At 36.4% G+C, this 24,112-nt stretch overlaps 1 protein-coding gene across 11 annotated transcripts in view; it reads left to right on the forward strand.

The window, feature by feature from the left end:
- The window catches only part of DMD (dystrophin), a 1,394,632-nt gene that overhangs the window by 505,515 nt on the left and 865,005 nt on the right, over positions 1 to 24,112 (forward strand). For all 11 annotated transcript variants that reach the window (XM_076355694.1, XM_076355734.1, XM_076355779.1 and 8 more), the window contains one exon: positions 23,777 to 23,965. In XM_076355694.1, coding sequence (XP_076211809.1) covers positions 23,777 to 23,965 — 189 coding nt within the window. The remainder of the gene's footprint in view (positions 1 to 23,776; positions 23,966 to 24,112) is intronic.

Here is a 24,112-nt window from a genome sequence, read left to right on the forward strand (position 1 = left end):
GCTGGCCCTGGCATCAAGCTGGTAGGAGTGGGATGGATTGAGGTTCCCCTCCCCCGGCATCTCTAGTTTAAAGCCCTCTTCACCAGCTTGGCAAGCCTATGACTGAAGATGCTCTTCCCCTCCTCTGACAGATGGACCCCGTCAGCCCCCAGTAGACCAGGTTTCTCAAAGTGAGTCCCATGGTCTAAGTAGCCGAACCCCTGGCTGTGGCACCAGTCCCGTAACCATTTGTTGACTCACCAGATTTGACTGGCCCTTTCAAACCCCTTCCCTTTGACTGGCAGGATTGATGAGAAAACTACCTGTGCTCCCGAGTCCCTTACCACCGCTCCCAGGGCTCTGTAGTCCTTCTTGATAGTCCTCAGACTGCTCCTGGCCGTGTCACTGGTGCCCACGTGAAACAGCAGCAGCGGATAATAGTCAGTGGACTGTACGAGGCTTGGTAGCCTCTCAGTGACATCCCTGATGCAAGCCCCCACTAAGCAGCACACCTCTCTAGAGTGTGTCCGGTCGGCAAATGGGTGCCTCCGTTCCTCTCAGAAGAGAGTCGCCTACTACTATCACCCGTCACCTTTTCTTAGTTGCGCTGGTTGTTATACGGGGGGCAGATGGGGCTGCCTTACTCAGCTCCAGCGCTTCTCCTGGTGTGACAGGACTTTCCTCTTGGGCCTGCAAGGGCACCTCAGGCTTTGGGGGAAGTCTCTTCCTCCTGCTGGTCCTTGCCTTTGCAACTGTCCATTCTTCTGCATTTTGGGCCCCCTGGCTCCCTTCTGCCTGTGGTGGTGGGGGAGTTATTGGTTGTTTGGCTGTGGGCTGCAGCTCTGCTGCAGACTGCACTTGGAACCAGCTATCTAGTTCCTTCTCCACCTCCCTGATGTTACGCAGTCTTCTCACCGCCTCCTGCAGCTCAGCCACCTGCTGCAGGAGGTCCTCCACCTGGGCACACCTTTTGCAGGCAAGTCTGCTGCCTGTCCCTGCCCCAGGAGAGAGGTCTAGGCACTCCCTGCAGCCTGAGGTCTGCACTGCAGCCTCCCCCTTCAGCAGTTCCACCTGCGTGGAGGCATTGGCCGCCGCCGGGGTAGATGGTGCAGACCCCCCAGCTGGAGCCGTGGCCTTTACCCTCAGATGAGTGCCCACCCTTCTGCCTTGAGGGTCGGGTAGGATGAGTGTTCTTGACCTGTACCCAGTTGCTGGGTTATATGTATGCCAAGTCTCGGCCTGTGGAGTGCCCCTCCTTCGAAGAGGTGCCCTCCCTGCGTGCCCTTCCGTGCAAACTGCCATGCCATGCCACTCCATGTCACGCCCTAGCTGACACACCACGCCCTGTTCGCCCCTCCTGTTGCCAGCGCTCCTGGTGGTGAGCGCTCCCTGGGGCTGCCTTTAGTGGGAGTGGGGGGTGGCAGCTATTACTCCTGGCTGCACCCAAACCTCGTCAGCCGCCCTCGTGAGAGCTGCCGGCTCCCGGCGGGTCTCTGCGCTCCCCTGTGGGTTCCCTGGCTCAGGAAACACCCTGTACGTTGCGATTTGCCGCTCTGCTGCAGGACACGCCTGCACCAGAGCCGATCACTTCTGCGAGTCAAATGTTCAATGTTCATTTAAGCTTTTTTGTGCCACTGAGTCTTTTGAATGCAGGGTTATTAAGTGTATGTGTGTGATATGTCAAAAATGGATGTAGCTACAGCAAATGAGGACAATTATACTCATTTACTGTAAGCATTTTATTGTTTTTATAGCCATAATATGTTAACTAATAGATTTGAATCCTCCTCCTGGCCTCTAGAGTTGAGGCAATAGTGCAGAATTGCTTATATCAGCAGTGGATTTGATGCAAGGGCAGGGCTAGATGAAATGTAAGATGCAATGCTAATGAAAATCCTTACTGTTAGATAGACTGGTGTTCATTTTTTCCTAATTTCAGGACTGAAATTGAAGGAACTTGAGGATTTTTACAACTCTGGAAGTCATTATGCATCGCCATTTCAAACCCTTAAGAAAGGTCTTTCATTTTATGCAAATATGAAAAGATAATTTAGTCTGAGACTGAGAAAGCAAGCAATTGACTGTTTATCCACTATCTTAGGTATTCATGCAATAAGTTGGTGACGTGGTATTGTCTAACTTCTGATGTAGGAAACCCACGGCAGTATCTAAATCAAGGCTATCTGCATCTGCACGTGAACCTTAATCATTGTGATTTGCTTGTTCCTTTTCATTATACACAGTCACAGGAGCTCTTGAGTGGACTGAGATGCAAGATACCTGTTCATTTCCTCACTTTGGCTCCTGCGCATTGGAATTTCAAAATTTTAAGGCTGATTAAGAAAAAAGAAAAAAAAGTAGCAATAACACTTCCTTTCTTACTTTCTCTGTCTTTTCTAAATATAATTTTGTCAAAGATGAGACTACCATTTCCTCTTAGATTGATACTAGATCAATCTTTTGTGGGAATGATGGGTTTTATTTAAATACAAATAGTCAAATAACAGGAAGACTTTCAAATATTTTAGTACTTAGCTTATGCATTCAGTGATTTTGAAGGATGTACTGACATGGATATCGACTCCATATAGAGAACTACTGCATTTACTTGAGCATTCACCTTTATTTCATCTGATTTAAAAGATGGGTTCACGCTTTGCACTCTTTCATCACACCTAGTTAAACCTTTGAAATGTAAAAAAATGAAGACAGAACTCTTATCTCTTGGAAAACCTCTCAAATCAACAGGAGACTTTACCACACAAAAGCAATTTAAAGTATTTATCCACAGATAAAATTATAGCATTATTCTAAACAACATTATTATTACATTGTTACTAGTCTGTATATCAGGTGAACTTCTCAGTAGTGTGATAAACTGTTCGTTCATAATTTCAGATAGCATTGCTTTATTTTAAAACTTAGTTTATTAACAATTTTTCTTACTGATTAATTTATCTAGATTTGACATTAATAAAATAAAAAAGACAGCAAAGATTAGATTGTCTACTTCATATGTTAGTCTAATCATATTTTCATGCCTCCAGCTGAGAATTATCAATAACACCAGGAAAAAAAAAAAAAGAAGAAATACTGCAATGCTGATGTAGCAGCAGCAGCAGCAGCACATTTTGTTCACGTGCTCAGGAATAGGAGAGAAAGCTTGCTCCAGAGCCTCCTCTTTCTAAATGGCTTTTCTGGCCCTCATCACCGAGAGAGGCTTCCTTGACCCCAATAACTTCATCTCAGCTTTCTCTGCCTGATTTTCTGCAGAATGTCAGAGGAGACGTTTATTTTAACATATAATAGCTTTCAGAGGATTACTTGAAGTGTTGGTTAAATGTATGTGAATATGATGAAAACAATAAGGATTGCATTTTCTAGTTGGAACTACTTCTGGTGAGTGTTAATTGCACTACTTTTGTATAAGTTAACTAAATTTCCTATCCCATGTTGCACCATCACATGGTTGAATTTTATTTAGCTAAAATAAAACTGAATAGTGTTTTTAAATAAGACAGCTTGAAAAAATGAGTGCAGGATGTGCATTGTGCCCTTGAAATACCTGTGCCCAAGCGTAGCTGTAACTTTGAAGAATTAATTAGCTTCATGTTTTACTCTGTTAGAAAATGGTAAGATTTCTGTGGATAAAACCTTTGTGCCCTCAGGTGCATATAATACTCTTCATGGTAAAATCTAAGTATTTTTGGTGCATGGAAAATGGTTTAAAACGCAAAAGATGGATTTTGAGAAGTGAATGAGCAAAGTGCCCACTCCTATAGAGAATCAATGGAAGGTTCTGTTTCCTGATTGTTATTTTGCCCAAATCATTACACTGTGAGAAAGGGGATAACCATTTTTTTCTCCTGTATTTATAACAATAGCATTAGAGTTGTATGTCTTCAGGGTCTGTAGGAAATGCCATGGATTGTTTGTTAGTTCACATTTGTATGGCAGGCAGGTCTGCATGTTTACCTGAAGTAGTGACCTTTGAAAAGGCCAGATTGCTTATCTCTACTGATCATCAAAGTGCTGGTTTCTTTCTTCCCCCCAGTGATTTTGATGCAATAGAAACTGTGTATTGTAATGCTTGTGTAGAAGACTCTCCCTCTAAGATACTGCAACAGGTACTTCACATTTTTGGTGTGCATGTACAGACTTCAGGTACAAGTGTACAAAGGAAGATATTCGTAGATTTTTCCATGTTCATTCCAAACAGCAAAGGCATTTGTCTCTGTATATACAATAGTATTAAGGAATTTTGCTTTATAGTTTTCTGAGATTTAAAAGTATTCTAAGCAATGTCACTATTATGGGTGTGTTAGCCTGAGGTCATCAGTGAGCTAAGGGGAGAAGTAGGGAGAGATAATACCTTTTAAAAGAACAATGCATTTGGAGTGGGGGCGGGGGAGGGGGGAAACAGACACTTTTTTAGATGTTCAAACCACCTTCAGAAATTCCAGTCCTGAAAGCACAATATAACATAGCAAAAATGAGAACTTTAAAAATATAAAAATTTTATGGAGCAATATGGTGTTTGGAATTTACCCACACTCTTTCTACAGAAAGTATTTGTTCTGTTAGAATTTAGTTTAGCTGTAGCAAAGAAATATTACATAATTTTGGTGGAGTAAAACATTCTTAAAAATGCAAAAGGAAATTTTAGTTGCCTGATAGTGATGTCATTAGAGCAGAAACGGTGCTTAAATAAACTGTGGATGATATAGTGAGGCATCAAACTTTAAAAAACAAATAGACTTTTTTAAAAGGTTAGAAAATGGAATTTTGCTTATGGTGTTAAAAAATCAAAGTTATTAATGTAAAAGAGTAGCACTTTCTTATAGAACGAGTTCTGCAAAGTGTTTTCAAGTCATTTGGAAATTATATTAAAATAAAATATGTTTATCTCCCAAGCATGAATAAGACATAAGAATAAAGATCATATGTGCATTGTTCAAGAGAATGTTTTAACTTTAAAGCACAGCTCCCATTAATCTAAATGTAATTGGCACGTGTGTTTAAAGGAAGTCTAAACCACAAAAAGTATAGACAGGTGAAAATAAAATGTGCAAGTTTCTTGTTTAGTATTTTATATAGACAATCTTCCAGGCTTATATTTTTCTACCTTCTTTATTTCTACTATGATCTTTCACATTTCTTTCTCTCTTTGGTATTTAGCATCCTAGCTAACACAACAATATATGCAGTTTCTACCAAAACTGCATTTTCATCCTCATTTGAACAAAATGGCAATTGACTTATGTACAGTTGGTCCAGTACATTGTTCGTGTCAGCTTTTGAGTTGTCGTTTCTTACATATTAGGCTTGATATTTCTTCAGTCTGGAAGTATATAAAAGAAGTTCTCCTACCTTTCTTTTCGAGAGAAAGTTTTCTATCTGTTAGTTTGAAATACTCTTCTTGTGCTTTGTTCAGTAGAGAGCACATCTCAATTTCAGTTTTATCTTTTTGTACAAATAAAGCAAATCTAATATTGATTTGTCTTCATTTTGTATTCTGATCCTTTGCTTCTGGAGTATTAACAAAGTAATTCCAAAAATAATTCTATTGTCTGTCAGAAACAAACAAAAAACCTAAAACAGAAAAGGGAGAAATGGGAGAGAGAGAGCAGAGATAAGAAGCTATAAAGATGTTCCTTCCTTTAAAAAATAAAAAACCCCATCATGCGTACACTGGTTGTGTCAGGGGCATCACATACAGGGGGCAGCAGCTTCAGATGCAAGTCAAAGACTATCAGTGAGACAAGGGGAGGATGAGACGGAACAAGAAATTGACTGTCTGTTATGGGATTAATAGCAGAGGTGGCATATTTCCCGTGTGCGTACTATGCTTCTGCATAGTTTGTGCTGAGATGTTATTCTATTCAGTATAGCCTGTTGGCCATTTGTTTCATGCACTTAACATTCCATATACTTAACAAGTGAACTTCATTGTTGAGGTGTTATACATCTAAGGAGAGAGTAACATTTTCATTATTAATTTTGACTTTTTACTTTTTACATCATCTAAGGAAAAGAGTTTGTTTTTTTCTCCCTCTTGTATAATAGCATCTTCATTACAGTGAGTGTGTTGAGTCTCTTTGCATAAAACCTGGCTAATTTAAAACATGTTTCGTTTCTGGTTTTTTGTTTGTTTGTTTTTAATCTTCAATGTAACTTTTCCCTAAGATGATCATTCAATAAAGTTAGCAGCATTCCGCTAATGTAGATTATCCTTTCTTGAGGCTGGGAAGTGGACTAGGAGATAGGTCTAGATTGACAATACATTGCCAGAACTCAGAAAGGGACTTCCCATTGCTTTCCTGGATGTCTTTTGTGCTCTGGGGATCTGAGTTGCTGCCTTTCCCTTTGGGTCAGTGGTAATTGATCAGCCCACTCCAGAAGCAATTGTTATCATTTGATAGCCATCCAGTAGTCATTACTTAACCAGGTGATGATTTTAGTTGTTCTCTAGAGAAAAGCTACATGTGTCACAAATGCATAAATTTGTCTGCTTCTTGAACAGTTCCTTTAAGTTTTCATTGCTACTGTTTTCATTATCCAACTGCTCTGTTGATTCGTGAAGGCTTATACCGAGAAGGCTATCAATGCCTAGCTTCTTTTCACACTTAAAGTGGATTCTTTGCTATTCTGGATGCAAACAGTTCCTGGCTATACACTTTTTAAACAAATGCTTTGGTTGTTTAAAGTGTACTGGAGTTTATATCTCAAGTAGTCCCAGTGAACTGAATGACAAAATACTTTTTGCAGTTTCAGAGCAGAAATGCACTAGAGTTGAAGAGACTCTTTAAGTATAAGGGTTACATTTTGAAGTGTTTGCAGGCTTTGTATTTTTGTTGCATTTAATTTATCCTCTTCATTCCTGTCCTTTGACTCCAACGGTATGGTGTTGGTGACCTGACACAATTAACTTTATGAGTAAACTAATGTAATGTGTGAGCTTTGGGCTCTTTCTTATGGGACTAGTGGTCCATCTACCTTGATTAGCTGGACAGAACAGTGCTGCTGACAAATATTTGAAGAATTTTTTAGGTGGTGTTATTGTATGCAACTCAGTTTCCTGGTAAATTGTACAAAGATGTTTTGGTAGTGGTACATCATATCAACAGGAACTATTTAGTTTCAATTATCTGAAGTAAGAGGCACACATCTTTTAATTCAACTTAAAATATTTTCTCATTTCACTGCTATAAAAGTTTGAAAGCAGAAGTAGAACATAACTTTTTAATAGAAAAGAACCTTGTCTCTTAAAGCAAATGTAATTTAAGAGACATGCCAGACTACATATCAATAGGCAGAAGTATATATAATAATTTCATAAAACAGGTTTTTTCAGTTGATAGTGCCATTTGCAAATGTTGAACTGATTATTTGTCTTAGTCTTAGGGTGAAGGCTTTAAGCTAAGAATATCCAACCCAATTTAAAACAGTAATTATAAAAAGTTTTGTTTTTTAAACAGGAAATACAACTTTTTCAATTTTATATATTTTTCCCTACCAGCATTTCATAAAAAAGAGGCTGATATTAATTATATGCACAGAAAATAAGCTAGCGGAAATGTGTGCTGTTTGTAGAAACTATTAGGGGAAATGCAATGTTTCTGTACTCAGTTTACTAGGACTAACTTGTTGAATTTGAACTTGACAGTAGGATCAAGAAATAGAGATTCTACAACATTGTTTCCATTTGAAAAGGTGTTGAGGTGTATAACAATAAATGACTGCATGGCTGCATAGGTTTTCCCACCTGAATTACATTTGCAAATATTGTGAGGAATAAGAAATTAATTCCACTGCACAATATATGTTGTATGTTACTCCAGCCCCTTTATGTCATTATGCACTTTTCAGTATGATTACCTTTTTAAAAATGTTCTCTAATCTAATTATAGTTATCCATTCCTTTTCAGAACACATTTAGTTTCCTTTCAATATCTGTGAACTTAAAAATTAGCTTCATTATTTCTCTGACCTTATTTATTCCTACTCACGTTCTTAATCACAATGCTCTTGTATATTCTCTGTGTCACCAAGTAAATGCGTTCGCCATTATGCCATGCCATGTTTTGCTACTTCTAGTCTTTTCCTGGCTCTCCCGTCTCTTTTAAATTCAGCCTCAAAATCATTCTCTGTTGTATTGATGGCTTTTAAATTAAGTTTTAACAAATCATTCATGTTCAGCCTCCTAATTTTCCCAATTTTAACCTCTCTTCTCACTGTTCAGCCTTATTTCTGGCTTTGTTCCCATTCTGTGAACATGTACAATGGCTACTGCAATGGATATGTGATTTAATACCTACAGTTTATAGTCATGTGTTATGACATTTTATTAAATATGAGTACATTTCTATACAATATGGGGAAGTATAATATTGCTTGGCAGAATTTCACCTGTAAAGCACCTGTAATTCTTGTCTGCCATATGAGGGATGTCAGGCAAAAGTATCTGATAAAATATGCATGGGTTCTGTTTCAACATTCTGATACTCATTTGAAGAACTAAAATAGTTCATTTAGTTCTAGGAGAATGTAACTAAAAAAAAAAAAAAATCAACAGGTCTGCAATTCCAGAACTAAGAAATTGCTTTTTGCTAGATCTCAACAGGAAAGGGGAAAAGTGGAAGATTAAAAGGAAGCGTTGAGGAAGAAAGAGCAAATGTAGAGAAGAATATGGCCACAAAACAGTGCATTTATAATGTATTTTTTAAACTGACAATTTTTGAATTGTTAGTCTGTTAAAGAATTTAGCAGCTACATAAGCAACACACCAGTTGTACATTGTCTCTATAATGAGAATTTAGAACCTTCTAACTCCCTGTTCTTGAAGTATGCTTTCATGCCCACCTCATTAGTAATTATATCTGAGTAGTGATTTTAATTAAGCAAATTCCCTCTTAACAGAACCTGAAGGTAAATTCGGGTCACATCACCACAGATGATGTCACTGCAGTTACATTTTTGCTTAATAACCATGCCTCATATTCTAGCCAGTTAACTGAGGTATAATTTAATATGAACTGCAAACATAAATGTATGAGAGAATAATGTTCTTTAGGTTATATTTGTATGTAGTTATTTTAGGATGGCTTTGTTTCATCATCTGAAAATAACAATGGGGTATAGTTCATATCTGCAAGAGAATAAATAGGATTCTATTAATTAATTATATGTGCTACATATATATATATAAAAAAACTAGAAACACGCTATCCCTGAAATAGCAATCATGGGTTAATATTCCTCTTGTAGGTCAGAAGCATTTTTCATGCCAAAAATTTCAAAATAACATGTGCAAATATATATAGCTGCAAAAATATTTGACCCACAAAACAGATTATTTGAAGGCTTCCTAAGATGCTTCTGTTACCCTAAAATGTTAGGTTTTGCATGTGAATTCACAATGCAATGTTTAACTCCACAGTTCCTAACTGAAGTGAAAATGACAATATTCTGTTTCAGTTACAAAAAGATGCACTTATTTTTGTTGAAGATAATTTCTTTTATTTATTTTTTAATTTCCTACTTCACATTTTCCTTTATTCTGAGAAGGGGAAAAAAAAGCCAGATTGACAGTATAATTGTGAAATGTGGGAGTGAAAGGCAGTCAATAAATAGCTTAAGCAATAATAACTCATAGTAATCTAGACATCTTTAGTTCTTCTGTTTCCCATATGACGGAATTTTGCAGGATCTCTTACAAATAACCAAGTTAATGTTAAGGTACGAAGCATGAAAATACACTAATTTCTGCTTTTGTACACCTCCAGATACATTTCAGAGCCTCTGTAGTAGGTATCTGTGACAACAGACTAGTTTAAATTAGTCAGAGCAAAGAGTCTTTCTTCCAGCATTGTATCCTGTTCCCAGCAGTGACCAATAATGGATACATAGGAACAGAAAAAGAGGTACAACTGATTAAAAGTATTGAAACATCTGTGTATTCTCAATTACCTTCCACTGATTTGTGGCTCAGAAATTTCCTGAGCTGAGAGGGTGTCTTTATATTTCACAGCCCTCAGTGGATTTTTATCCTGTTCTTCCAGCCAGTTGTGTATCTTTGTAAACAATTAGCAAGGTTTTTTGTATAGTTTTCAGTATGTCCAGAAATAGTTGTAGTTCCTCCTCTTATTAACCTATTGAAAATATTTGTGATATTTTCTGTATTATTACCAATGTATAAACCTGAGGCGCATTCAGAAGAGGAAAAAATCCTATTGTGAGATGATCGCTTATCATTTCGTCTCATTTCCAGCTTTTGATTTATTATTCAGAGCATGTAGCTACAAGCAAGGTAGTCACGCTACAGAATTTGAAAAAAGCATTAAATCACTTGTGCCTCTTCTGCAACAGCTTTTTTGTTAGCTTTTAATTTTAAATTGAAAATATATTCTTTGAAGTGGCTTCTGTTGAAGAAGGAGAGCCTCTTTAATAGAAGCTAAAATATGTTTAGGAAAAGTTTAAGCGTAATAAGGATAAACCACATAAGAGCCATGAATGGGATATTCAGCCTATTCAAGCAAATTTGACTATTTAAGATTTTAGATGACTTTGCAAAACCACCTTTTTTAATAATGCCTTCCAACTATAGTAGCATATAATATTGAATACTCTGAAATCTCCAGGACCTCAACCTCAACTTCACAGAAACTAGTTAGTATGTCCACTAATTGGCTCTTGTCCCAGAGTCTTTATTTCTCAGAAGAAAGAGAGTCATATTGTAGATGTCTCTCTTTATAGTTAATTGCTCTTGCTGTTGATGCTTTTGAAGGCATTTTGATATTGTACTGTGTGAATATATAAAAAGAGTTTTGGAGTTAAATATTCTTATTGTGAAGACTAGGTGGTCTTTAATGAAGATCCTGACAAGTACTATCATGGCTTAGTAGTCCAAAATAATAGCAGGATTGGTGGCTGGCTGTAGCGATTAAAATAAGCTGAGAAATGATCTTCATTTTCTTACATTAGAAAACATTATAGATTATGGCTGTGATATATTTGAGGTTATGGCTTGGATTAAATTTTACAGAATATGCTTCTTAATTAGTTGCCTTTGCTGGTTAAAACTCACAGAAAATAAATGCAATGCAGAATACAGGTCAATTAAGTTAAGATTTATATGGTTGCAATTCTGCAAAGAAAGCGCGTTAAAATTTTGTGGTTGCAGGCTATTTTGTCTTCTGGTCTTTATACTGTAGGACTTTTTGCTCCCCAGGTACCTCTGTGACAGTGTGTTTGGTAATTTGGATTTTGATCTGAGGGAGCAGACTTTAATGGAAAGTAGTAGTCTGGCATGAAAATCTATGCATTTTCAAAGGTCTATAGGTGCATTGCATACCTGTGTCCTACACCAATTAATTTATTTATTTTGATGTGACTTCTATGCTGAAATTCAGCAATAACTTCCACTTCGTTCATCTTCTGAGGATGGAAGAAACAGTATTGACACAACTTGTTGAATTTAATGGATTTTAGTTTTGGAATGTGAGCTGTATTAATTAATATAAATAATTCGATTTGACTTCTAGCTATTTTTCTAGACATTCATTAGCAATATTTTCTTTTTTCACCAGCAGCTCTCTTACAGCACAGGTATCTTGTGAGATGTACTGAGAGATGATCTGTTCTGTGAACAACTTCAGCAACAGAAGTCCAGTTGATCAGATTTGTTAATTAAAATTGCCCAAAGTGTCCTCACCTTTTTAAGAACTAATTGCATGATTTATAATTAGCACCTAGAAATTCCATGGAAGTTCATAGTAATTGCAAGATTTGAAAAACAAACTCTAAGGCACAGCAGGCTTACTTTCATAGCTGATTTTGCTGGCCCATAATCAGCAATGCCTGAATCCATTGCGTATGTGGCTCACAGGTTGCAGATTATTCTTCTAAGTAAACGCAACTGGAAGTATGTTAGCATGCTTGTAAATAAAGAATCTAAAGAATATGCAGCCTGGATAATTTAATGCTATTTAAATTATCTTTGTGTACTTAATTTCATTTTTTTACTTCAATTTTTAAGCTCAGCTAGTTGCATGCAGTTTCCATTTTCAGTTACCAATACTACTGGTTCTGTAACTGTAAAATAAACAAAATGTGTTAAAGCAATGACCTGATATATATTATGAGAATGTGCTTCCATAATTTGTATTATATTTCCCTGAGAGATTTAGTTAAAATCAGTGTAGTAGCCACTGGTAGAGCCTCTGGAGAAGCCAGAATGTTTGCCCCTTCTTGTCTGTAAGCTCTTGTGAAGTAGAGAGTCCCTCACAGTTTATACAGTGATGAATTAAAAAAAAAAAAAAATCAACCTTTATGTATACATTTTTACCACTTCCATCCACTTCTTTAAAACTGTCACTGTCTTGCACCTAGATTAACCTAGCATAAAGTGAGTGCAAATTTTTTGTAGCAGCTATAAAGTTTATACTTTTCACTCCGTCATTATTGGGGATTTTATATACCTTATCAATTTCTGGTTCTCATCTGTTCTCTACCTCTGTTGCTTGTGATTATCTTTTTTATTTTTCTTCTTATTAAGCAAACAAGCATGTTGCCATATAACAAGGTGCTTCAGAAAAGCACGTACTCTAGCATTTTTCTCAGGGAAAGCTCTGTATTGCACACAGCCTTGTAATACTACCAGTTCATGAGACTGTGTAACTCTTCTGCTTCGAGTTCATATATTGTTTATAATGATAGAACTTTTTGTAACTTCACCAAAAGGTAATGGTTTTGAGAAAACATTGTAGATCAGGTGTGTTTGCCTCATGTTGAATTAAAAACTTCAGACAAAGTAATTAATCTGTTTCTGAAGACCAGATTAGGAACCAATGAACTGTTTTGTCTGTGTTATAAAATAACTGCCAATTTCTTGAAAAGCTCTCACACCTCTGTGTTCTTCAAGGGATTTTAAATTAGCCTGGGGATAATTATTATTTCAGGAAAGGGCTCAGATTTAACCAAGTTATAAATCTCTGCAGAATCATAAATTTCCCCACTTTCAGGGTATACTTAAATTTTAACAGCTAACATTATAGACACAGAGACTTATGAGACCTAAGCAGTAGAAACTAGAATCAGCTGCCAAGAAAAATGGGAGTAACCTGAAGGGTTGGTGATGGTGAATAGATAAAGCTGGAACAAGGATGGTTTGAAGTAGGTGACTCAAAAATGCCACTTCAGAGGCAGTGATGGAGTTCAGAATTTGTACATTTTTGTTTTGAACTGATGGTGAATATCTCCCAAACCAAACTGTGCATTTCATGTATCACTGCCAATGGATGGAATTCCTTTTATGAAAGTTTACTTTAAAAAAAAAATCCATGGAAATCACACAGAACAGGTTTGCTCCCTGTTAAAGGAGTATTATTAAGGTTAACTGCCTAGAAGTAGAGAAACAGTAGAATTCAGGTTGCATGGAATATTGTAAATTCAGTGTCTTACGTAGATACATTATGACAGAGCTTTTAATCACAGAATTGGTATCCTTATATCCTTCAGTGAAGTGGATAAGCCTGTTGTAAAAGGAAGTCTGGACTGTGTGATAAAGGAGACTTGCTCTTGTGAACACTGATTTGTTTACTGCAGAAGTTAGAAGGTAGACAGAGAGAGGGTATCTCAAGGTCTTCCTGAATTGCCCATGACTGTATGGGTGAGGAGAGAGAGAGAAACAATTCAACTACAGCTACGTATCTTTTCCTTTCTCTCTTCCCTGCCTATTGCATAGCTCTACTAACCTATTGCGTATCTCTCTTCTTCCACAGATCAGCACTGCAGCTGAACGCTTTTGTGAAAGATGTTAAGTAAAGGAGCAGGGGATTGCAGAAAGACAGTTCCATGATTAAAACAGTTGAGCGCTGCTCAGAAATATTCTTTGCCTCAATTACAGAGTTCCCTCTGAGCAAAGTAATCTTTTAGAGATGGTCCTGAGGTCTGGGTGTGTTATGTGAGATGTTGAGGTCAATGAAGCATTGAGCACTTGGATACAACTGGATTCACTGGGAAATATACTTTGAACTAAATTATTGTATAGGACCCTGAGAAATCAGGCCTTATACATCATGAATCAGTTGCCTTGAACTATTGTATATTTTGTCTTTCATTCCAACACATGTAAAATAGAGGGAATATGTGGATGCTGCTGAAGTGTTGGGGCTATTGGAGCTGGGGGAAACCACCAAAACCCCCTATTGAGTATTGAAAAAGAAAATTCAATGAGACAAGAATTTAGCTTTGCACGCTGAACAATAACAGTAAAAATACAATATTAAATAGACCTTTATTGAATGCTGGCCATTCTGTGCACTGAATGAGATTAAGTCAATTTTAGTACTTTTTTGGTCATTGATATTGTTGTATTTGTGTTCCTTCACAGCCTTTTATATAACTTTTCTCTCACCATCCCTTCTGAGACATTGAGCCAAATGCTCAAGGCAATCTTCTACCAGCAGGGCATATTCTTCCCTGCATTTGTTAAATGGTATCCCTTTATTCCAACAGTTAATTAAGATCGAATTTATCGAGTGGTCCTCTTTTTTGATTTCTGCTGCTTTTTTATAGAAGTTCATCACTGAGCTTAAGTGAATAGTTCTCCCCAAGGACACATGGTGTGAAAAAAACCCCCACTATTTCAGAGCAGTGGCAATATTTTTTCTTTCAAGTCATGATTCTTTTTTCAGTACTCAGATTCTGCATATGCAGATGTGGATGGCTGCTGTCCTCAGCATTATCATTTCGGGAACTTTCAGTTATCTCCCTGAACAGGTTGATGTTAATACTACTGAATTCCATTTAGCTGGGGAACTTGATAACCAAAACAGTAGTGATAGCTCTAGTAAGTACCATACGGTGGACCATATTACTCCCCTAATTAAGCAAAACACTACGTTGATTTGCTGATGTGTTGAGGTGCTGATGTGTTTGCAATGGTAATTACGGTAAGGCCTCTTATAGACTGCTGGGAGGCTGCAGCATGTGACCTTTTTTAATTCTTTTTTAATTAAGCTGTAATTCCCCTAGCCAAGACAGGACTTAAAAGTTCCAGACAGTAGCTATCAACTGAACTGTAGTCAAAAAGAGGATGTTGTTCTGTCGCATTTGTGTATTTTGTAATAAAGACAGCTTTATCAGCTATCAAGGACAATATTATAAAACTGCTTTACATGTAGAAATTCTAAAGAATAAGACGTTATTTTCAGATTTTCCCTAGCAAAATTTAGTCAATGTTACTGCGGCTGGTTGATTGATGTTTGTTGTGCTCTACTCTGCAATAGAGGGTTGTTACTTCTGGCCAGAGATGGTAGAATAGACGTTAGTCTGCCTTTTTTCCTTTATCTATAAAATATATAATGGAAGTATAACATTATTATACAATGGAATTATAACTTAGAATTACAACAAAGTTTTTTACAGATTACTGTAGTGGAAGGTTTCCAATAATAGAGAACAAAGCCTCGTATGAAACAGATAACATTCCTTGTTTTATGCTCAGATAGCTGGAAAAATATAATGTGGTTTCTTTACATCGTTCTGTTTGGGTTTGGTTTTTCTAGTGTATTGGCTGAGATGAAGTTTGAAAGGTTGGAATAGTTATAAAGGATGCCCAGGTTCTTTAAGACTGACAGTGTCTAATTCCAGCCAGAGGTACCTGTGTAAGGGGAGGCTCAACCCACACACCTGTGCTTTTAATAAATCACAAGAATACTTCCCTTATTAAATAGAAAAAAGTGATTGTACAAGATGAAATAGAAATTTGAAAAATTCTGAACAGCTGTTCCCCTTTCCGCTGTGTCTCTGCAGGCTGGTTCTTGCTTCCGCCCTTTATTTCAGTCAGTTCTGCAGCTTTCTGCATTTCAGCAAGTGGAACCAAGTATTCTCTTGTTCCTGGGCAGTTTCTCTTCTGCTCAACTCTGAGGCTTGGCTCATCTGGCTCCAAGGTCTGTGCTGTTAGTCTAGCACATGCCGCACTGAGCTGTCTAGAGAACTTTCTGTCTGCGAGCAGGCTCAGTGGCTCATCAGGCAGAAGTAATGTCCCTTCATCCAAGGGCATTCCACATAGCCCAGCCAGTCTTCATAATGCAATGTAATAGAATAGTCAAAAAAGTAAACATGCGGCTAATGTCTGTCACATATGGTCAGACCAATGTTGGTGTGCGGCTCATACGTGAGCAGAGAAAACCTATAGCTGCCTGGTCCTGACTGCACCGGTGCACTCTCAGTCCTTTGTGTAGCAAGACATTCTTCCCTACAAATAGGAGTTGCCTATGCAGAGAGCTTGCAAAATCTTTTCCTTTATACTGTGGAGTGTAGGGATGAGTGTGATAGCTATTAAACTCGTTTGAGCATTATTTGGGGTGAAAGGATAAAGATTCTTAAAGCAGCCATTGCGAATGAGTTTAAAGGAGACATTGAAGGAGACATTGAAACAGTATGGGAACAGGCCTAAGAAATAATTTTTAGACATACAAATAATTTTTTAGACATACAAGAAAAGCACATTTCTCCTTGGAAAAGAAGAAGAAAAGGCATGTTGCTCTGGAAGAGATTAGTCCTCAGGTAAAGTGACAGTAGGAAAAAGAACGCTATCTTGGTAGCGTGAGGAACAAAAGTCTTACAGAGTGAATAAAAGATTTGAATACTTGAAATACTGAAGAAAATTTGAAGCTTAGTGAAGGTAATTAGAAAGGAGTGAACAAGTATATGCATGTGCAACTGATATGAACTGTCAAAGTTACTCTTCTGTTAGGTGCAGGTAGGAGAAAGTTTCTCATAAAGTCAGTGAGGAGAGAGAATATGATAATCAGTCAGATGACTGACATAATCAAAGTGAAAGATGCTATGGGATAACACTGATTTTGCTGACAGCAATAGCAGAAGAGAGAGAGAAGATGAAACAAAGGAAAGGAAAAGAGAGCAACAACTAAACAGGATGTTGAAAAGTGAAGGCTACTTTTCCTTCCAGAATGATGGAGCCATAAATACACATTTTCATAGTTTTTTGAACTATAAGGCTGTAGAATTGATAATGAAGTGCATATGAAAATGAAAAAAAAAAGCTTGATTTTTGTTTGTTTAATTTTTTACTCTTGAAATCTTCAATTGTATTTTAGCAAAATGGATTTTAATGTCTGTGTTTCTCCATTTGTCTGTCTGTTGCCAGAGAGAAAAGGAATAAAGTCTGCATTTGTTTCTCAATCCCCTATATGACATGCTAAAGAAATAATTCAAAACTTTTTTGTATTTCTTTTGGCCAAGACATAATTCACCTGTCTCCATCCCATTTTTCTGTTTATACTCTTAATGGCTTTTCTGCTCATGGAGATTTTTAGAATACAATTTAATTAAGAACATAGAACATTTAAAAGGTCTTTGTCAGAACAGTGTACTTTAAAGCGGCTGTTATTTAAGTCCTTATTACATTTACAATTTGCATTTTTAAAATTAAAATTAAATAAATGTGACTCTATTATCTATTCCATCGTGAATATTTTTCATGCTACTGCATGATACCATGATCACAATTCAAATTTTAAGGTGGACCGATCATCATCAATGGATAGAATTACCTTTTCCTTTTTTTATGTACGTGACAGTATAAAACACAGTAGACTTTTGTCAAGGGAGCTGAATCTGCTGATCTGGAGTTACCTTGTTGGTAGCACTACTGGGAACAGACCCTAGGCTTCTTAACCTGTGAATACTTTCAGGACCCTGTTACCATTTACTGCTGGAGAGTTCTGTGAAGAGTCATTAGTTAATACTGCAAATTTATCCTAGGGTGAAATTTCATCTTTCTTTATGTGAAGAGCACTCTTATTGCATATGTGTTACGTAGAGACCAAATGACCTCACAGTCTACTGCATGACATGACAGCACCTGAAATATGCGTCCCCTTAGAATGTGCCTTGTTCTTGGATCAGAAAAGGGAAGGGCTGAAGAATGGTGGGTAGACTAGGCATTTCAACAGGAAGAAATCATAATTTTGTTGTAGGTGTATGGTGAAAGTAATTCCATTCAGTCACAGTCAGTTGATTTAACACATCCACATCAAATCATATTACTGTTTGGAGCCATGATTCTTAATTGCTTGAATGGGAAGTGCCTTCCTTAGAGAGGCAAGTATTGTGTGTCTTGTCATCAGTAATACATCAAATAGCAATACATTTTAAGTCAGAATAAAAAACTTAATATAATTAAAACCCTTAAATAAACATATGCTGAAAAATTTCACTAGAGAGTTAATAAAACCAGTATGTTTTGATAAGCTTTGTGGAAAAAAGGGTCAAGCAGCTGCTAACCAAAACCTGCTTTGATATTTTTTCCAAGTAGAAGTGTGTTGAAGAAAGCAAGCTAAGTAGAAAATGTTTTTGTGAGCCACTGACTTACTTGACCATGTATGTAAAATGTAACAGTTTTTAAATTGTTAGAAAATTTGATGGTTCCAGGTAGCTGGCAGCCTTGTTTCCAGTCTCTTAACTCTTAATACTATCTTACCTGTCCTTGCAGTTCCCAGTCTTAGTCTTTTTCCCAACCCAATTGGTTCCAGTTTTTTCACTTACTTTCAATTGACTTCAGCCAACTTCTACACTCCAAATCCCAATGTGCAAAATTTTTCTTAATGCCAGTAAAGTCTTTATTTGTCTTTTCCAGTCTTTATTTGTACCAACTGCACCTAATGGAGTGGTTGAAGAGATTAATTTTCCTTCGCCCTTTCCTGTCAATAGTTCCAGCATTTTCTTTCCTTTGTAATGTACTTTCATTCATGCTGCCTGGTTCTGGCTTTTTTCCTCTCAACATGCATGTTGCCGAAGCTCTATTGACTTCGAATGAACTAATAATCAACTGCATCTCAAAACTGCAGTTGCGAGGACAGGCCAATTCATCCAGGTGGAAACATCTGCAGTACAAGTGGAACCACTGAGAAAATCGGGTACTAAAAGTCTAGGTTGTCTCAACTGAGCAAGCAAAACCCGCAATTTTTCAGATTTATAAGGCCAAACCTGGGTGGATTTTCATATGAACGGCAAAGACAAAGCATCTTCCTGACCCAAGATGTTTTCATACACAAAGGCAGTTTTGAAATCCTTAATAAAATGAAAATGCCAACCTCATTTAGAACAAGGAAATAGTTAACATTATAATAACAAACAGTCTGACCGATGTATCTTCTTAGTTTTATTACCAGAAATGACTGAACTATTCTGTCTGATGTTATCTTGTTAAGAAAAGGGTCTTGATTATTGCAAAGAACATTTTAGCATTTAACATTTTAACAGTTATAATTTGGCAATTTTAAAGACACATAAAATATGATTTTGTGATAAGAAACTTGGAGGAACTGAAAGAATAAGCAGTGGTATCAGTCTCACCTGGTAGGAGGCATGGTTAGAGGGTGAATAATATGTGCTACTTTCTGAGACTGTAATCCTGCAAAGGGAGTTTTCAAAATGAGAAAACTACTCTGGGCTTAAATTTGCCTTTACTAAAAAAATGTGTCTGTAAAATTTTACGTCTCTGAGTTCTAAGGCTGTAAATGTCTAGAGCCAGATTCTGCATCTTTTACGGTGAGACAGGCAGTTTCTGAAGGAAGAAAATATATAATGTAAATAAGAGTGCTGGAATGAACCCTAAATCTTTACTGCAAAACTACTTTCTAAAACTGAAAAATTTCTAAATTTCTAAAACTCAGAAGCAGTCTTTATGAACTAACAGAAACATTCTTGGAGAATTTACTAACACGTGACCAATCCTTCTTCTCCCTTTAGTAACATAATGCAATAGGAGGTGAGGAACACTTCCTCCCCTCGCTTTCTTATTCTGAAGCAGCTGCAAGCTCGTGGTTTAGACTCTGTGAATTAATTCATACAGCTGCCAGGCATATTCTAGAGGACAACATATGGGTCCAGAGAATTGTTTTCCTTCTAGGTCAGTCCATAATAACAACCAGGACTATTTTCCATGCAAAAATGGCTGGCCATTTTTCAAAATAGTCTGCGAGCTGACTGGCTGACTGATTCCTAGCTAGATGTGGTGCAGTCTTCATCAAACATCTGAATTTTTCATGTCATCTTTCCCCTTAACATTTGTGTCATCGTGCATGCATTGTTATTCAGTAGATTACTCTCTGTAAATGTTTTGCTTTGACTGCACCCAATCAACTTTGTTTTGCATAATCATTAAATACTTTATTAAGAATAGTTTTTGAATCAAGAATGAAACTGCATGCATATTTAAGCAGCTTTTTTCCTAAGTATAGCCTTCCTAGCATTATATGGCTATAACAATTTAGCTTCAGCATGTCCTAATGGTTTTTCATTCTCTTAAAAATCATGGTTAGAAACAACCATCACAACTTATATTAGATGTCTCTATTAATAACTCTATGTCTTTGTTCTCAATGTAGTATATGCAATACCTTAAAATTCTATTTTTTCCTAGGTATTTTAGGAATTCTGAAAAGATTTCATATAAATTCAGAAATAACACTCACAGGAGATGTTGGTTTTGTGTTGTTTGGTTGGTTTTTGCTGTTTTTTTTTTAAAAGGATTCGCCTACCATTATGGTCTATAAAATTCAGGGTTTTCATTGTTGTTTGTGTTATGTGGATTATTTCAGTGTGGATTATTCTTGGTGCTGTAGAATCTTCATACTTAAATTTGGTTTGTATTATGGGATGAATAATCTTTATGTAGATGAATATTTGAGACAGTTTTTTAATTTGTTTTTGTTTTTTAATACAAAGTATGTGGTGTAGGCATTAGGTCAGTAGTTGCCCACTTCCAAGTGTGAATATTCAACTTAGTGTTTGATGTTCCATTTACAGCTGAGTCAACAGTCTGAATTTCTGCTGATTTGAGTAGTTGTTTTTCATTCCATATGCAGGATGAGCAAGGATGTACAGTTGTCTTTTAGAGAGCTAACGGCACTGATGGAAGTAGTGAAGCTGCAGTATAACAGTGGATTTTAAAATATATGTATTTTGTCAAGTCAAAACCAACTGTTGACTGTAGGGCACATTTTTTATGCTTGTAGACTTTTTACAATGTGAATATTCTCTGGTTATGTAGATTCAGATCAAGGTGGCCATTGCTCTACTCTGGCTTGTTAACAGACAGTGTGCTTAAAGATGCAGAAGGAAATTTAGCACAGTTTTGAAAGTGTGTAACTATGGCTTGATTTTATCAATGAAATCAGTGAGGATGATTTGTTTTAATTCATCTGACGATCCCAGGGGGTCCCTACATATGTCACTGTCAAATCTGAACACAAATACTCTGCATGTTCAACGCACTCTAGAATAACAAGATGCTACTACTATTTCAGCTTCTGATGATTATTCTCTTAATTTTAATTTTTCTTTTCCCCAAAATGCATGGGAAAAGAGAAGGCATAATGATCTAGTGACTTTATTAGACCGCAGCAGTTGAGAACTATTCAATTGTACTATCCATAAATGAATATTTTCTTTAAAAAAAAAAACAAACCTATTTATACTTCAAGCACAGCAGATATCCATTCCTCTACTTTGTCACCTCACGACTGATCCCAGCTATCTGCTGGCAGTGCTGCTGTAAGATTTGAGGGAAGGTGAAAAAGTTGTTGTTTCCTCCCTCTACCAAATATAAGGATTACTGACAGTGTTCTGCAAAGTCCTTTGGTTATAGTTCCTCTAGCCCTTTTCTGATTTCCTTCTGTCAGAAAATGGCCATTTTTTGAATGAGAACATGCTTTGGAATACTTGCCAAGTAGCTATTTTGGTTTCCATTTACGTTAGAGTGTTTGTTTGTCTTTGCATTTCTTCAAGAGTTGCTATAATGGTGCAGAAGTTAGTCTGCACCATTTTGCCATTGAAGGTCATGAGTCCAAGATTTTTTCAATGCAATCCTGTATAATATTTGTGATAGCATGAGAAAACAGTGAAAATGCTGGTCAACATGACTAGGGAAAATTATACTGAGTAGTTGTTCCTCAGAAAAAGAATTGTTAGGGGGTGCTTTGTTAAACACTTGTCATACACGAGACAATATTCTGTATCGGATCTAGAGAAAGGAAGATTTTCAGGTGGAGACTTTTCAAATAGCTGACAGAGACCATCACAGATTTCTGCAAACATGGTATCCCTAGTCTCAGTCAGCTGTTAGAGCGTCTTTTTTTCCCCCAGTGTATCATATGTGGGTATATTCTGTGCAGTATTGTTACAGAAAGGAAAAAATCATTACATATGCAAAAGCAATGATAAAGTTATCCCTTTCCACAGTAGATTGTGTACTACAAAAAACTATATTGTTGCAGAAATATGATGTGGTTGGGTGTAATTTCTTACTAAACTGTATACTACTTAAAATCTGGAGTTGCCCACAATCCAAATATTAATTTGTGCAGCAGGAATATATGTTGAACATTTTCTGTGCTTATATTCCTGTAAGATAGTACTTTCTTTAAACAAAAAAAACAAACTATTGAGTTCATCAGATTTCTAAGCCTGCTTTTCTGATGCAGATTTATTTACTGAACATTGTTTTTCACGCATATGTGGCGATGAAGTTATGACTTTCAATTAGCCTAACACGCATTTGACAGAGGGATTCACATAAATTGTATATGATTATTAGATCTATACAATTCAGAATGAATTTCTTTTGAAGATGAAGATTGAAGATTTCATTTTCAGTGATCAGGTTACATTCATTTCACTTCCTGCTTTCTAGCGATAAACTTTGACTTTCTGTCCTAAACTACAGTGAAAGGCTTTAGACGCTGTTTTGAGTGTTTTATTGGCACAAGTATGTCAGTAGAGACAAATTTCTGCTAACTATAAAAACATTAAGTGTCTTGGTATCATTTTTTATAAAAGCATAAGCATATTGTAATGTAAACAGTTTGTATTTGTACTAACTTGCTAGCAAAGTAACTAAACTTCTTCAGAACTTTTTGAAAAATTTATGGAATGACATCTTCTGCAGCAAACCTGTATTTCTTGCTTCTGTTTTGTCCTAGTCTTCTACTATTATACTAATCCGTAAATACTTGTTATTGATTTCTCTTGACTTTAAGCAGTAGAGCGTAAGTGTGAATTCTGTGCTTGCAAGAGTCACCTGGCTTCTAAAGTATAAATATAAAGGTGGTCTTTGTGGGAAAGAGAAATCAACAGTAATGCACTTTTGTTTGTTTTTAAAAAGTTACAATTTGGCATGAGATTTCTGAGCTTTTTCAACTTTCTAGAGTTGTTTTAACAACATGGGTGTCTATGGATTGTTCAAGCCTAGTATTGCATGTAGTGTAAAGGGTTGTTTTTTATATTCTGTTTTCCTTCACTTCTCTGCAATGTCATCATGCAACTTACTGCTTTTTTGATGATATAATTTTACTAGCTGCTGTGGGAAATAAATTTCTCTCTCATTTCCAAGAGAAAATACTTAAATAAGAAACAGTAAACTAGAAATAAAAATCAGACTATTTATTGGAAAACAATTATAACAGCACTCTACGGGTATAATTTAAATATTGTCACTGTTCAGAATAGTTGCTAGGAATTTTGAATTCTAGTATAAAATATCTAATTTAATCTGAGATTTTTTTTATTTCCCTCAATCTTATCTGATCTTGCTCAATTAACTGATTTTATACTAATAAGTGCTTCCACACACTAGCCATCTGATTTTTTTTGTTTTATAAAAACTGGGTTTTTTATACAAGACAATGGCGTTCTATTTATTCCTTTGTAGAACTGTCTGAGCAGATGCTATTTGCATTACTCTTAAAACTTTGGGTTTGATCAGTTTTTAGAAACCGTTGAAGAAAAGACATTTAGCACCATGAGGATGGGGTCTGAAATGGATCTTGAAAACTACCAAACTGCTTTAGAAGAAGTACTCACATGGCTTCTCTCTGCTGAAGATGCATTACAAGCACAAGGAGATATATCCAATGACGTTGAAGTTGTTAAAGAACAATTTCACACCCATGAGGTATATGTTTATACTAATCTTTTAGTAGGCATTTATCTGCTTGTATCCCATAATAAGGTCAAAAATACAAAACAAAGATATTTCTAGTTTATTTTATTCCTTTTTCCTGTTTTTAATTTTGATTTGGAGAATTTAAAGGTAGTACTG

The sequence above is a fragment of the Aptenodytes patagonicus genome, chromosome 1 (assembly GCF_965638725.1).
Source record: "Aptenodytes patagonicus chromosome 1, bAptPat1.pri.cur, whole genome shotgun sequence".
NCBI classification, from domain to species: Eukaryota; Metazoa; Chordata; class Aves; order Sphenisciformes; family Spheniscidae; genus Aptenodytes; species Aptenodytes patagonicus.